Source organism: Rhincodon typus, chromosome 1, assembly GCF_021869965.1.
Source record: "Rhincodon typus isolate 14 chromosome 1, sRhiTyp1.1, whole genome shotgun sequence".
In the NCBI taxonomy this organism is placed as follows: domain Eukaryota; kingdom Metazoa; phylum Chordata; class Chondrichthyes; order Orectolobiformes; family Rhincodontidae; genus Rhincodon; species Rhincodon typus.
The window spans coordinates 140,525,820-140,540,563 of NC_063332.1; the positions used below are offsets into that span (position 1 = coordinate 140,525,820).

General features: G+C 39.1%; 1 protein-coding gene across 4 annotated transcripts in view; it reads left to right on the top strand.

The window, feature by feature from the left end:
* The window catches only part of glrbb (glycine receptor, beta b), a 168,715-nt gene extending 154,267 nt beyond the window's left edge, over positions 1-14,448 (top strand). For all 4 annotated transcript variants that reach the window (XM_020531754.2, XM_048598587.1, XM_048598593.1 and 1 more), the window contains one exon: positions 13,743-14,448. In XM_020531754.2, the coding sequence (XP_020387343.1) occupies positions 13,743-14,039 (297 nt within the window). In that variant the 3' untranslated portion in view covers positions 14,040-14,448. The remainder of the gene's footprint in view (positions 1-13,742) is intronic.
* Positions 14,449-14,744: the final 296 nt, after the last annotated feature.

Here is a 14,744-nt window from a genome sequence, read left to right on the forward strand (position 1 = left end):
GAAACGTCAGCCTTTCTGCTCCTATGATGCTGCTTAGCCTGCTGTGTTCATCCAGCTCTGCACCTTGTTGTCTCGGATTCTCCAGCATCTGCAGTTCTACTATCTCTGATTCAATTTTAACCCCTTCGCAGAAGCCCATTTGCCTTTACTTTAAAATGCAGGTTTCTAGACAATGACAATATACTATAAACCTTCATCATGATAATCCCTTTTTCTTTCTAGCTTTAGTGACTGTTTTAAGCATCCACCGCCCCATTGCCACTTGATTTTCTACTAATCAGATCCAACATGCTTCTTCAAAGCCTCTGCTAATGCCTCATTTGCCATTGTTAATTCACCAGTCTCACACATGAAGGGACTGGTGCTGACTTTAGCTACTCTTTTCCTTCTGAAGTATTTATAGAAGTTTTATGGGCATGTAATTGTCCAATTGAGTGGCAAATGGAAGCTTGGTTTAATATCTCTCCTGAAGGAGCATACCTTCAGCAAATTTCAGACTATCAATTCAAGAGTATATATTCAAATCCTAGAATTGAGTTTCAGTATGCAGCCTAATGACTTCAAAATGAAAGTTTTGATCTGAGGTTAGATGGTCTTATACAGGTTGTTGAGAAGAAAGTATTGGCGTGAGAAAATAACTCATATACTTGGTTGTAGCTTTAGCAATGGCGAAGACACGAGTTTTGTATTTCAGCATACTTGATACTTAGCAAAGCTAAGTAAATTTTTCAGTCTTTATTGTAAATAAAAGTGAAAGGTACTAAGAAAGAAAGGGGGAAAAAGGCATGTGTTTATATAGAATTCGGACAACCACCTTAAAGTGCTTGAAAGCCAATTAAATTGTTTCTGAAGTGTAGAGTAGAATTTTCCTATGCTTTGAGTGATGTGAGTAATGATGAAAATGTGGGAAATTGTTGAAAATGAAAGAAACCTGATTCTTGAAGTCAAGAAAAACATTCCATTCTCCCCTGAAGGTCTCAACTGCAAGATCAGAATCTCGTTGAGCATTGACTACCTTATTATCATGTATTTACATCTTATTAATACCCAGTTTGCCATATTTAAATACTATTCTTCATGTCTCTGCTGAAAAACTAGGCAGTGACAATTCTTGACTGAAAGTCAGAGTGGTTACTTAATACATACAGCTTGTCACTTCCTTCTCTGGGCCTTGATTTTAATGTCTCTTCAGCGACATGAATGCTCCTGGATAGCGTCTTCCTTCACCCTCTGTCCACGAAAGTCAACATCAATAAACTGCCAGCCTCAACCCATTATGATCGCTGATCTAGCATCAACCCTAAAACTATTTCAACTCTTTGGGGATTCACAGTAAAACTCTGAGACAGGTTGACTTATCTGTTTCTGCTAAATTGTTTTATACATAGGCACACACAGCTGTTGCCCAAAAAAGAGTAACATTTTACCCAGGTATTCTTCCCCCTTGTGTGACAGAAAAAAGGCAGGGAACCAACCCTAAACCTAACCCTAACCCTAACCAAATGCTTCTTTACTTAGCTCTTTAAGTACCAATACTCAAAATGAGACATACATTCATTGCAACATTTACTTCTCACTTCATCGAACTTAACTTCAACACACTTCACTTCACTTTACATTACTTTACTTAATCCACATTTAACCCTAACTCTTGCTTTAACTCTATATAAGTTTGACTTGAATCAGATACTACCCCAATTTGAGTAAAATGGCTTGCTTTATTCCCTCTGTAGGTCTCACCTCAAGATTCTTTGTTCTCTCTCTGAAAGTAACATGCTTTTCAAATGTGGTCAGGGAGGCTTCTTCTCCTCTGAGAAAAGTTCCATCGTTCCGTAAAATATGCTACTTTCCAGAAAGTTCTCTGGAACTCAGCCAATGAATTGATCAAAGCCTGATCATATTGTTTGATCCCAGCCAACAGAGTTTACTGGTAAACAACTCCCAAATGTTTACACTGTTGGTAAACAGTGATATTTCATACTCCATAGAAGGTAGTAGTGATGCCAGTATGTCTAGAGACCACCATGACACTTGCCTTATTTTAGTCAACACAGGAAACTGCAGGCCACAACATGTCCTGGCTGCAGTTCAACTGAGGTTAGAGTTTAAACTAGCTTGATCAAAATTCCTAGCATGCTTGACTGTAGCTCATAACCAGTCTCGTAAGCATTCTGCTGCTGACTACCTGACTGCACAGCCATCTCATGCATCTACTTAGGATGCATTCCATAGATATTAGCTTCAGTTCTTAGCACTCACTCACTTTGTCTTTGCTTAGAGGTTGCCAATTTAGGTAGAGGATTTAGCCAGTTTTAATGGAGGATGAGATGGGTAAGAACTGTTGAATGGAAATGCTATGGTAGTATTCTGGTTGGTAGTCCATGAACATGACGATTAAGTGCATTGGCAAAGTTAGAGTGAGTATGAGGTAGTGGAGTGAAGACAATGACATTTAACTTTTGCAGAGCACAGAAGAATATTGACCTTTTTCCTGCACTGCTGTGCATTCTGTCTTGCCCTGAACCAGGTCACTATCTGTTTTCAGGTCAGCAGTGTTTGATGCTTTGGCCTCCTCTGGTGGTCTACCAGGTAGAGTATAGCCCTCCTCTTCAAAACTATGTTAATCAGGACCCTCCAGGTGTCTACCTATCAGCTCTTTTCTTTGAAAGACGTTTTGGTTCCTTAAAGTACAGTGTGCAAGGTAGTCACTGGCTTGCAGCATCTGAAGTGATGTGCTGCTGGGCTTTACATAAGACACCAGAATTGGAAGTCCTCAGCAGGAGCTCGGTCACTTTCCTAAACCAAATGTGATTCTGTGCAGCTTGTGTGCAAACTCATCATTCAGATGATTGCCCGTTATCCTTGAACAAATCATTCTTCCATTGTCTAGCAGCCTTTTGTGTCATCTGTATTTGACTTGCTGCAACCCACTTAATGCTGGCTACTGATTGACAGGGATTATTAATTTCAGTCATAGTTTATAACTCCCTTCTAGAATTCATGCCACTTCTAAAATGAATCTATGCTGGCACATGCAGCATTATAGAGCACACCATTGTCATTATCAAGCAGTGCTTCCACTTATCAGTCACTCTGTTGAAATCCTGCAGTATCAGCAGAGTGAATATTAAAACCTGTGATAGTGTGCTGCATATTACACAATCTGGCCGTTATGAAGACCTAGACCTTGCCCCCAGTTATCAGAAAAGAAATTGAGGAACAGGAACATAAGGAAGTAGAGAAGGTGGTGGAGCATGAAGGGAAAGAGAAGCTACAGCAATTGGGAGGGATATTGGGACTGATTGAGGAGTATATAGGGCTGATGCAGAGTATCCAGAGGGAATGGCCCTTTATGAATGGTAAAGGGCATGTATTCAGTGGTGGTAGCTTGCTGGAGGTGACACAAAAGGATGATCATACAAAGAATGTGGAGCCACGTGAAGTCGAACCTACCATGGTTCTGAGAGAAAGGAAGGAAAATGGTTGAGGGCAATAGCACACGAAATGGGGATAGATAGACGTTGTCAACGGCCCTGCCAACCATGGTGCAGGTCAATCCTCAATTGAAGGAAAAGGAAGAAATATCAGAAGCTCTGGTATGGAAAATGGCATCACTAGAGCATACACAATGAAGAAGAACCTCCGAGAATAGAATTGTGCTCACAGGAAGAAGGGTTGATGAAAGCATAAGCATGTTAACAGTAAGGGTCTTTGAGCATATAGGCGACTTAAACAGTACTTTTCAGCCTTCACAGCAGATGCACAGAAATAGCACCACATGTAAATGCACTGTCATGTCACACACCATCCTGACTTGGAACAAGAGGCTTTGAGTACAGGGGCAGGGATGTCGTCATTGCAATTGTACAGAACCATGGTGAGATAACATTTGTGGTATTATGTTTGGTGGTCTTATCTGATTTTCTGGCTGTAGAGGGAGTGCAACAAAGGTTTGCTGGACTGATTCCTGAGATGGCACGACTGGTGTATGAAGAGATACTAGATTGCCAAGGAGTATATTCGCAAAAGCTTAGAAGAATGGTTTAGTGGAGGTGGTGGGGTTGGGTGCGAGATAGTGTCTCATACAAATCTAAAATTCTAACACAGCTACACAGGGTGAATGCAGGCAGGATGTTCCTGGTGACCAGGGAGTCCAGAACCAGGGTCACAATTTAAGGGCATGGGCTCAGTCATTTAGGACTGAGATGAGGAGAAACTTCTTCACCTAGAGAGTTGTGAGCCTGTGGAAGGCAGATGAGGCCAAATATTGAATGTTTTTGAGGAGTTCGATATCGTACTTAGGACTGAAAGGATCAAGGGGTATGGGGAGAAAGCAGGAACAGGATACTGAGTTGTTGTTGAATGGCTTAAAAGGCCTTCTGCTACTTTTTTATGTTTCTCTAATTGTCTCATTATCACTCCTATTTAGCTTGCACCATTTTCCCTCTTATCACTGCATCACTTCTGCCTTCCACCTTAAACACTGCTGTTCCCTTTCATTCCTTCCTTCCTACTCCATTTCCCCTGCCTCTGTACTTGCTTAAAACTAGTTGCATCTCTAAAATTTCAAGATCTGATGAAACATTATTGACTGGAAATGTTAACTTCATATTTTGCCTTAAGATGGTACTTTGACTTCATGAATATAGCCAGGGTTTTGAATTTATTTTCAGATTTCAAGCATCTACAAGTTTCTGATTTTGTAATAGTTTTCTTTAGGTTCTTGTTTAGAGTGAAGCCTCTGTTCTCTCTGTAGGATTTATAGCATGGTAAGAGAGGCAGTCACAAACAGAGGCTTCCAGGATGAGCATTTCTTCAAACCTAGCTTGGCATAACATTAATGGGCCACTGTGGCACCTCTTCAATGTTATATTTTACAAATACTGTGGAGAAGCTTGTGTTTGAAATATATCTCTTATAGCATGGGCATCCAACAGCCTTATTTTGATAGAGTGACTTTTCCTTGATCTTTTACATTTTGGGAGACTTAAGCCAATTGATACTGGAATAGGCACCTGCATTAAATATTGGACCTGAGGATTTTCAAGCGCGCGGTGTTTAATTTGAGCTGATAGAGATGGTAGCTCGTGGACATTGCGTCTGAACAAACAGACGGGTAATGTGGCCATGGATGTTGATGTGATGTACATGGATTTCCAAAAGACCTTTGGTACAGTGTCAGGCAACAGATTTTTGAGGAAGTTATAAGTTATGACATAAAATGTGAATGTGAAATGTAGCAATATAAATACGAAATTGACTGAGGGATAGGATACAGCGAGGAATTATCAATTATTATTTTTCAGGCAGGAAGAAGATTTATAATGGAGCTCTCCAGGGGTCAGTATTGGGATTCTTGCTATTCCTGAAAAGGTGATCTAAACCTTGTTTATATAGGGGACAGTTTCAAAGTTTGTGAGTGACACAAAACTTGGACGAGTTGTAAATTGTGAAGAAGACAGTGTAGAACCCCTAAAGACATTGATGATAAATTGCTGGAGTGGCAGATAGGTGGCACGTGAAGATAATGTGTAGGAGTGAGATGATATAAGAGAAGTATAAAATAAAGGGTAGTATTCTAAAAGGTGTGCGGTAGCAAAGAGACCTAGGTGCACATATGTGTAAGTCATTAAAAGTTGCAGGACACGTAGCAACCACTGTTAATGGAGTGTGCAGTGTTTTAGGCTTCATTAAGGGGGGACTCCAAGAATAGGGATGTTTGATGAATTTATATAGGGCACTGGTTAGATCTCAGCTGGAGTTGAGTACAGTTCTAGGTGCCAGATTCTAGGAAGGATGAGTGACTGGAGAGAGTCCATAAGGCTTACAAGAATGGTTCCAGGGATGATACACATCAGTTATGAGGAAAGGGATGTTCTCCTTGGAGCATAGGAGATGAAGAGAACATTTGATGGAAGTTTTCAAAATCATGAGGGATCTGAACAGAGTAGACAGGGAGAAACTCATCATTCCCATCCATCGACAGATTGAGAACCAGAGGGTGTAATTTTAGTAAAAAACAAAAGAACTGAAGATGCTGTAAATCAGGAACAAAAAGTTCAGAGGAAGGGGTCACTGGACCCAAAACGTTAACTCTGATTTTTTTCTTCACAGATGCTGCCAGACTTGCTGAGCTTTTCCAGTAACTTCTGGTTTTGTTGATGTAATGTTAGTGTTTTATGAAAGAAGCAAAATGCAAGGTGAGGAAAAAAATGCTTTGAACTGCAAGTATGCGCTGCCTTGAAATGTGATGGAAGCAGGTTCAATTGAGGCATTCAAGAAGATATCAAATGTTGATTTAAGTAAAATCAGTTGGCAAGATTATGGGGAAACAGGAAACTAGCATTCAGTTAAAATGATCAGAGTGCCTGTACAGACATGGTGGACCAAATGGCATTCAGTACCAGTAACAATTCTATGATCAGAAGAAAATTCAAGTTTACAGAAAATTTCTGATCAGAAAAGTTGTATGGTATTTTAACTTCTAAATAACCGGATGTATTAAAATCCAGTAGGGATTGTGCATACTACTTGTGATTTTTGTGGCAAAGCTTTGGAGAAGCTTATTATCATTTGATGAATTTGTCAAAGTTGGGCCTCAGACGTCTTGCCTGATTTACTGATACTTAATCGTAGGTTTTGTTCCATTTCATGACTCATAGCCAGACAAATTGACAAGCAGTAGTGCTAACAATCTGGCCGGCAGCTGGGAGGCAGTATGAGCTTCAGGAAGCTGCAGTGGGCGGTCTGTGAGAACATTCTCCAGCAGTCAGGAAGGCAAGAGCTTGCCAACTCGGGGAGGGAGAAAGATGTGCCATACTACTGAAAAGGAAAAGAGGACATCAATTGGGAAAGAGAAAGGAAGATTTTAATCTGGAGAAAACAGTTTGAAGGCTTCTTGGGAAGGCAAAGTTTTATCATAGTTAGATTTTCCAATTCCTGGCAATTTTCAGAGCCAAAAGACACATTGTAAAGTTAAAACCCTGCAGTGTGTGGATAAACCAAATCTTAGGAGTTTCCAGTGAAAAGCTCTGCCTCATCTATGCAGCATATTTGAGTGAGTCCTATTAATAATAAGCCCTCTCATAGAGCTGCTGGGTTTCCCAACCACTGGAAAATCTATGCAGAGAACATCAACTTTAAAATATGTTCCCAAGTGTCTTGAGGGAGCTTGACTTAGATATTTTATTACAAAATCCCACCTCTCCCAGTTTGGACACTCTGACATCCAGTTATCTATTGCACTGTACAATGGAGGGAGACATGAGACCTCTGAATGGCAGCTCCCAGCAAAGCTCAGACCAGGTAACTAAGTGGAGATAAGATCAATCTATCATCACTTTGTGGTGATGTACATTGCTGCTCCAGGACTGAGTGGTGGAAAATATCAAGGTTCTTTTGCGTGCACTGCCATTGTTGATCTGATTTTTAAAAAAATGCTTGAAGTTATACTGGATCTGGATATACTCAGCCCAAAGCAGCTGTCACCAATTTCATCGGGATTTCATTTTGGCAGACTCTGTATTTTTCCCATTCAAAGACTCTTGCATCAGGTGGGCCTGCCTAAAGGATAGATTCCCTGGCTATGTATTTCCTCACCCATGGCCCAGCAAAACATTGACGGTCCTGTATATCGAGTAAAAACAGGCCCTTTAGAGATTCGGGTTCAACCCTTAGTGCTGGACCCTTGAAGACTCTTTAAAATGTTGAAGCCCTTTTTCTCCTTTGCAAATGGAGTCCACAAACCCTGAGGGGTAATTCACAACTATCCAAGATGGCATTTTATGGCACTCCTGTTTCACAGTACCCATGATGAGACTCCTCTAGGAATGTCTACACAATGAGATGATTTTGCAGTGGTTCATTACATTTTAGTAGGTTTAGGTGCTGGAGCTCAAAAGCTGGTTCATTCTGGATTTTACATCAGAATGGTCAAGCAAGAAGATTTTCATGTTCAGTATTTGGATAAAATGAGTTTAAACCTTTGCTTTGTAATATAGGACTTGAGCATTGCTGAAAAAGCACTGATGCTGTCAAAGGTTTTGATCTTGCACTGAACAAGATACATGCAAGAATGCCAGATTTAAATGGGAACAACAATTTGTACTTCATGAGAAAATGGTGCTGTATGAGTTGGTTAAGGATTGCCATGGAAAATGTGTCAAGCAGCTCATGCCCCCATTGCTTTTGTTTAATTCAGGAAAAAGTGCAATGTGTGGACATTTACCTTTAATCTGCAGAGGTTGCTTCTTAGAAAATGCATATATTTACACAGAAGGATTAGATTACCAGCTGTAAATGAACATGTTTTAAGATTTAATTACACTTTATCTGACTTACTAAAATGCTGGTCAAAAGATGGAAAACATTTTAGAGGAAGTTCTAAATGATATTGTGCCCAAAATCAAATAAGTCCCTGCATAATATTTTAGCATTGGTCTAAATATATGTTTACAATCTTCACAGTTATGTTTACATGAAAATGAACTCAAAAATGACAACAAACAGAAGAGTATTTTTGCACTCTTATAGTGTTGAATAACTTTTTACAAACTTTTACTCTATAAGGCAGATATTATAGTATTCAAATAAATACTTTAGTTAAATATTTCTGTAGAAAAATCCATTGTAAATATTCAAGCTGCAGCAACTGTTTGTTTTCCAGTATGTTGTTTGTCATAAATATTTATGAGTGAATATTAGTTGCATTATAATGAACCTAAGACCACCCAGTGGCCATGTATTGTTTGCAGTCTGTAGATCATAAAAATAAAGCAGCTCATTTCAATCAAAACTGGTCTTGCAACTGATCTGCATAAACACATAACATAAAAACAATTAAAACTAGCATCTGAAGTTAGGAAAAATACGGGGTACAACAAGTATAAACCATTTGTCCCAATTGGAAGATTAGGGAAAAATAGCCTGTAGTACTCAATTAAATATCAAATTGGACAAGTAAAGAGCATAGGACACAGAAATGAAGTGTTAGGAATACTGACTCCTCTCAGAAAGAGGGAGGTTTAGTGGTGTGTAAAGTCAAAACCAGTCCCAGAACGGGTTCCCTAATTTGGTATGGTTCTAGATGGAACCGGTTAATTTAGAAAGGATCCCCTCCCTTGCAGATAACTTTCTCCCAGACCCAAATAAGCTAATGCTTTTTAAAAAAAAGCCAATTTAACTAGCCTTTGTTGAATTAACAAAAAGTTCATTTTAGCAATTACTACGTGAAAGAAGAAATACTAAGGCAGCACGCATACATGCAGAACGCAAATATGAGATGAGTCCAAAAAGGTATGTATCTTTTAAAAAAAGGTCACACCCATCAGTCTCTGAATTATTCACGAAGGTTGGATAGTTGAACTTTGTGGCCGTAGCAGTGAAGGTTATTGATATGGTTGATGTAGGGAGGTGAACAGTCGGCTTCAAGATCCTTCATTATGCAGATGTAATGTGGAGGTGTTGGTGTTGGACTGGGGTGGATAAGGTCAAAAATCACACGAAACCAGATTATAGTCCAACAGATTTATTTGAAGACGCAAGCTTTTGGAGTCTCGCTCTTTCTTCAGTTGTCGGTGAGAGAACTGGCATCAGACACGGAATTTATAAGCAAAATGTCAAAGGGTCATAGAACTGATGGGAATGTGTTGAACAAACCTAACATGGCTGTTAAATCTTTAATCAGTTAGAAAGGATTAATATGCAAATTCCAGAATTTTTTCAGCTCACTACCCTGAGATAACCAAAGGTTTTATCAGTTCCTTCAGAGTACCAGAAGTGATATCCCGGGTCAGACAATGCATTTCAGGTGTGAGGCCTTGTTTAGAATCTGGCTGTGTATCAACTTGGAGTCAGACCGGTTTTTCCAAAGTAGGAATTTATAAAATGCCACATTGACTGTCTACACATTATGTGCTTTTTGAACAAAATAGAATGTATCTTCAAATGCAAATTCAATCCATAGATTTGTATGTGTGTGCGTGCACGTACGTGTGTGCATAGTGGGGGGTGGGGGGGTGGTGGGGGGCAGGGTGCAGAGAGTGTGTGTGTGTGTGTGTGTTTAACACACTCTGTCTCCCCCTCGTGCATGTGCACTCTCACTCTCACTCTCACTCTCACTCTCACTCTCTCACTGTCTGTCTCTCTCCCTCTCCCTCACATGCTCACAAACACATGCCATCCTACCTGGTCTAGTCTACATGTGACTCCAGAGCTACAGCAAAGCCCTCTGAAATGGCCTAGGAAGTTGCTCAGTTGTATCAATCACAATGAAATCTCAACAAAGAAATGAAACTGGATGGATCACCTGGCATCAACCTAGGCACCAGAAATGAAAATGAAGAGTCTTATTGATGCTGCAAAGTTGCCGTCACTAATATCTCAGGGGGCTAGTGCCAAAATTCGGAGAGCAGACACCGCCATCATTATTTTGGCTATGTCCTGTCCCACCTGCAGGACAGACTCAATAGAGATGGTGGCAGACCGGTATATAGTCGGGAAGGACTTGTGCTGGGAGTCTTCAACATTGATTCTGGACTCCAGGAAGTCTCACGGCTTCAGGTTAAACATGGACAAAGAAACCTGCTGATTAGGACATACTGGCTGCTGAATCAGTACTCCTCCATGGTGAACAACACTTAGAGGAAGCACTGAAGGTGCTAAGGATGCAAAATGTACTCTGGTCTGGAATTTTCATTGTCCACCACCAATAATGGCTTGGCAGCAGCACAACTGATTGAGTTGGTTGGGTCCTAAATGACAGAGCTGCTAGACTTGGTCTGCAGCAGGTAGTGAGGGAAGTAACAAGAGGGAAAAGCATACTTGTCATCATCCTTACCAATCTGCTGCAGATGCATCGGTCCATGACAGTATCAGTAAGAGTGACTGTTATGCAGTCTTTGTGGAAACAAATTCCCACCATCACATTGAGAATATCCAACATCGTGTTATATAGCATGGTCACTGTGCGAAATGGGAAAGACTTCAAACAGTGACTGTTTTAACTTTTAACTTTTTTTTAAGTTTTGTGATGGAACTGTAAATTGCAGTTGAGAATTCAACTTTGAACTTTAAACACTAGTTTGTTTTTTTAAAGAAAGGGAGAGGACAAAAGACTGATGTTTGCTATTAGGAACTGGCCTGGAAAGATAGAGCAGTAATTAACCTGCATTGAGAACACTGATTTGGCACTGAGGTGTTATTATGCTCAGGGATTTGCAGCTGGTTGGATGTTGAATTCGTGCTGGGGAATGTTGAAAAGAAAGAGAAAACAAAGAGTGAACTGCCTCCTACTTGATTTTTAGGAAGGACACAGTTTTTCTTTGGAAGCTGCCAGACTGGAAAGTTCTTTTTTTGTTTGGCTGTCTCTAGTTATTCTCCAATTATCAATTGAGAAAAGAACCCTGACCTGTAAGACATAAGTAAATGACTCCAGAGGTCTGCAGAAGCTGTTTGCATTAATCTGTGAGTTTGGAATTCAAACAAAATTTACAATTCTACATGCCTGTAATATCCGTCATCAAGGGATTTCATGATGGCTTGGTATTCATCATTAAAATGGTTTTTGAACTGGCAAAAACAATTCCTTTATTTTCTTTTCTTAGTTTATCCCTTAACTGTACCTGTCTGTCTGTCTGCTGCTGTATAAAGGTTTATATTCAAAGAAGATTGGGTTTAGATTATAGATAATAATTAGATTGCCTTAATGTGCATCTGTGTTCTGGTAAAGTTATAACCTTGGTGTCCAAGATCTGTTATTTGTAATGTCTGAATGGGAAAAATGTTGAGCAATTTTGAAGTTCATTGTATGTTTCAATTTCACTGTGTTACAAATCTGGTGACTGAAGCTGGTTTTGTTTGGCTTGGCTTGCTATCCCTGTGTAACTTGCGATCCTTGTATCATAACAATGCCATCTTGGCCTGGAACGATTATCACCATTCCTTCAGTCTCGTTGGGTCAATATTCCTGGAACTGCTTTCCTAGTAATGCCATGCATGTACCAACACCCCAAGAACTGTGACTGAAGAATCATAGAATCCCTACAGTATAGAAGCAGGCCATTCAGCCCATCATCCCTCCAGAGAACATCCTACCCAGACCCAAACCCCTACCCAATCCCTGTAACCCCGCATATCCCATGCATAGTCCACCTAGTTTGCACATTCTTGGACACGATGGACAATTTAGTGTGGCCAATCCACCTAGCCTGCACATCTTTGGACTGTGGGAGGAAACTGGAGCAACCGGAGAAAACCCACGCAGACATGGGGAGAATGTGCAAAGTGCACGCAGACAGTCTTCTGAGGGTGGAATCAAAGGCAGCTTACCATCGCCTTCTCCAGGGCAATTAGGAATGGTTAATAGATGCTGGCCAAGCCAGCAACATCATATCTTGTGAAAGACTAATTAAACATAAAATTGCTTTCCACAAATTTTAAAAATAACTTCAGGTAAAGCATAAAAAAAGTTTGTGAAATTTACCACAGGTTCTATAAGATAATAAAACACAACAGAGAAAACCATTTTTACTATGGTGCATAACATGCACACACTGGCGACCCATACATCCAAAGTTCTCAAGCCTTTTGTTGTGTATTTGTGATGAACTCATCGTCTAAGAACTTAAGTGTGACAGTTCGGTCAGAAGAAAACGTACTTTCTGACAGTTAACATGATTCTGTCTTCGTATCAGTCCTTCTATCTCTATTCAGTTACATTGTCCCAATTTTTCCACAAATTATACCAAATCTCTACAACTTTGTAAAATTTAAGAAATACAACTTTAAATATAGTCTTCAAGAATCTTCTATAGATCTTTCTCTGTACAGCCTCAAGAGCACCTGTTCTAATACTTAACATTACTATTCTTCTACAATGTTCTTTCTTAAGCACAGAATTTTGTGCACTGCTTGCCATATGTGGTGATTGCTTAACACTGACCTTTTACTTCCCTGCACCTGGCCAACTTTCATATCATTGCCAGGGAACTGTTGCTTTCAGAAAAGAACACTGGCATTTTCCTTTTGTCAGTCATTAAAATCTGCTGAATTACTTTATTGAACTGTGCTTTTGTTTTTATCATCTGTGCTCTGTGACCATGCAGTATTGCCCTGGGTAGCTCAATTAATGAAAAGTGTATACATGAAATCATTGAAAGCTTGAAATTGGAATCACAGCCACGTTCTGATTGGTTTATTATAAATGTTGCAAGCTGCATATTGTTCAGGACAGTGCATGCCTACAGTTCATTAAAATGGCTTCTTAAAGTACACTTTAATATATTTTCATCTCCAAAGAGAAATTGCACCTCCAAAGAAAGCAAATAATATCCATTATTTATTATTAATTATTTGCAAGCAAAGTAATTAAAGTTAATATTACTTCTGCCAAAGCACTTTCCTGAAAATAGTTTGCAATCTATTTTAAATGCTAAGCCTGAAGGTCATGCCCTGTCCTTGAACAAAAATGTTTTTGAGAGGTTGAAGCTGTCAAATTGTCCAGTGCAGTTTATGTAAAAATCAATTTGATCATTCTTTATTCTGACTGAGATTGGTCATTGCAGTCTGCTACCTTGTGGCGCCACATGTTGGTTAACAAATGTACTGCATCACTGTTCAATTTTCCTGTCAGTAATTTAAACCAAACACGAGTTAAGTTGTAGTTATTCTGTGGTGCAAATTATTATGGTTAAAATAGTGGTGATGATGCCAAGCAATAATAATTCTGCTCTATGTTTTTCTAGGTTGCAGAGACAAGGTGCAAAAAGGTTTGTACCTCTAAGTCTGACTTGAGATCCAATGACTTCAGCATTGTTGGGAGCTTGCCACGTGACTTTGAATTGTCTAACTATGATTGCTACGGAAAACCTATAGAGGTTAACAACAGTCTTGGGAAGCTTCAGTTAAAAAATAACAAGAAGCCTCCACCTCCAAAACCTGTCATTCCAACTGAAGCAAAGCGGATTGACCTCTATGCAAGAGCTGTGTTTCCATTCTGTTTTCTCTTCTTTAATGTAATATATTGGTCTGCTTACTTATGATCATTCCACTGCAAGCTTTCACTGAGATATTTCACATATCATTTAACCTGCTCCCTGTGTCTCTTAAACATAACTTTTCATTGTAAATGCTCTGCGATTGAAAATTGATTCATAACCAGATGCATTTATGTCAAATTTGAATGAAAGCATGCAATTACAATGTGTACACTATAAGCAAACAATGTTGTATATAGCTGTACAACACCTAGGCTGCTTTGGATATCATGAAGGTTAGACTACATTACAATCTTTCTACTGCTCTAAGTATAACATGTTTATGGGATTATGATGAGTCATTTAAAATGTGCTGCAGTCTTTCTGATATCTTGTACTTATGCACGTTTAATGTTACTAAGATAAAAATTAGGTATAACTGTGCAATTATTAAAAATTCTATGTATTCCAAACAGTAGACTCTTTGATAGTTTTGTTTTAACTTATAATTGTTACAAAAACAAAGTACCTCAGTATTTTCTTTAAAAATGTGAGCTTTAGTTCATACCATCTTCATTTTTACTTTATAGAAAATAGTATAAAACATCACTGTTGCATCAATTTTTGATATGATGTTTAAATTGCCAAAATAATTTATTCAAGTATATGTATTATTGAGATGTTCTAGTGTTAAAATAAATATATCAGTTATATATCTGTATTCATTTCTGCTTTAATAGTGGATCATTTAAATGGGCATATGTCAGTTGG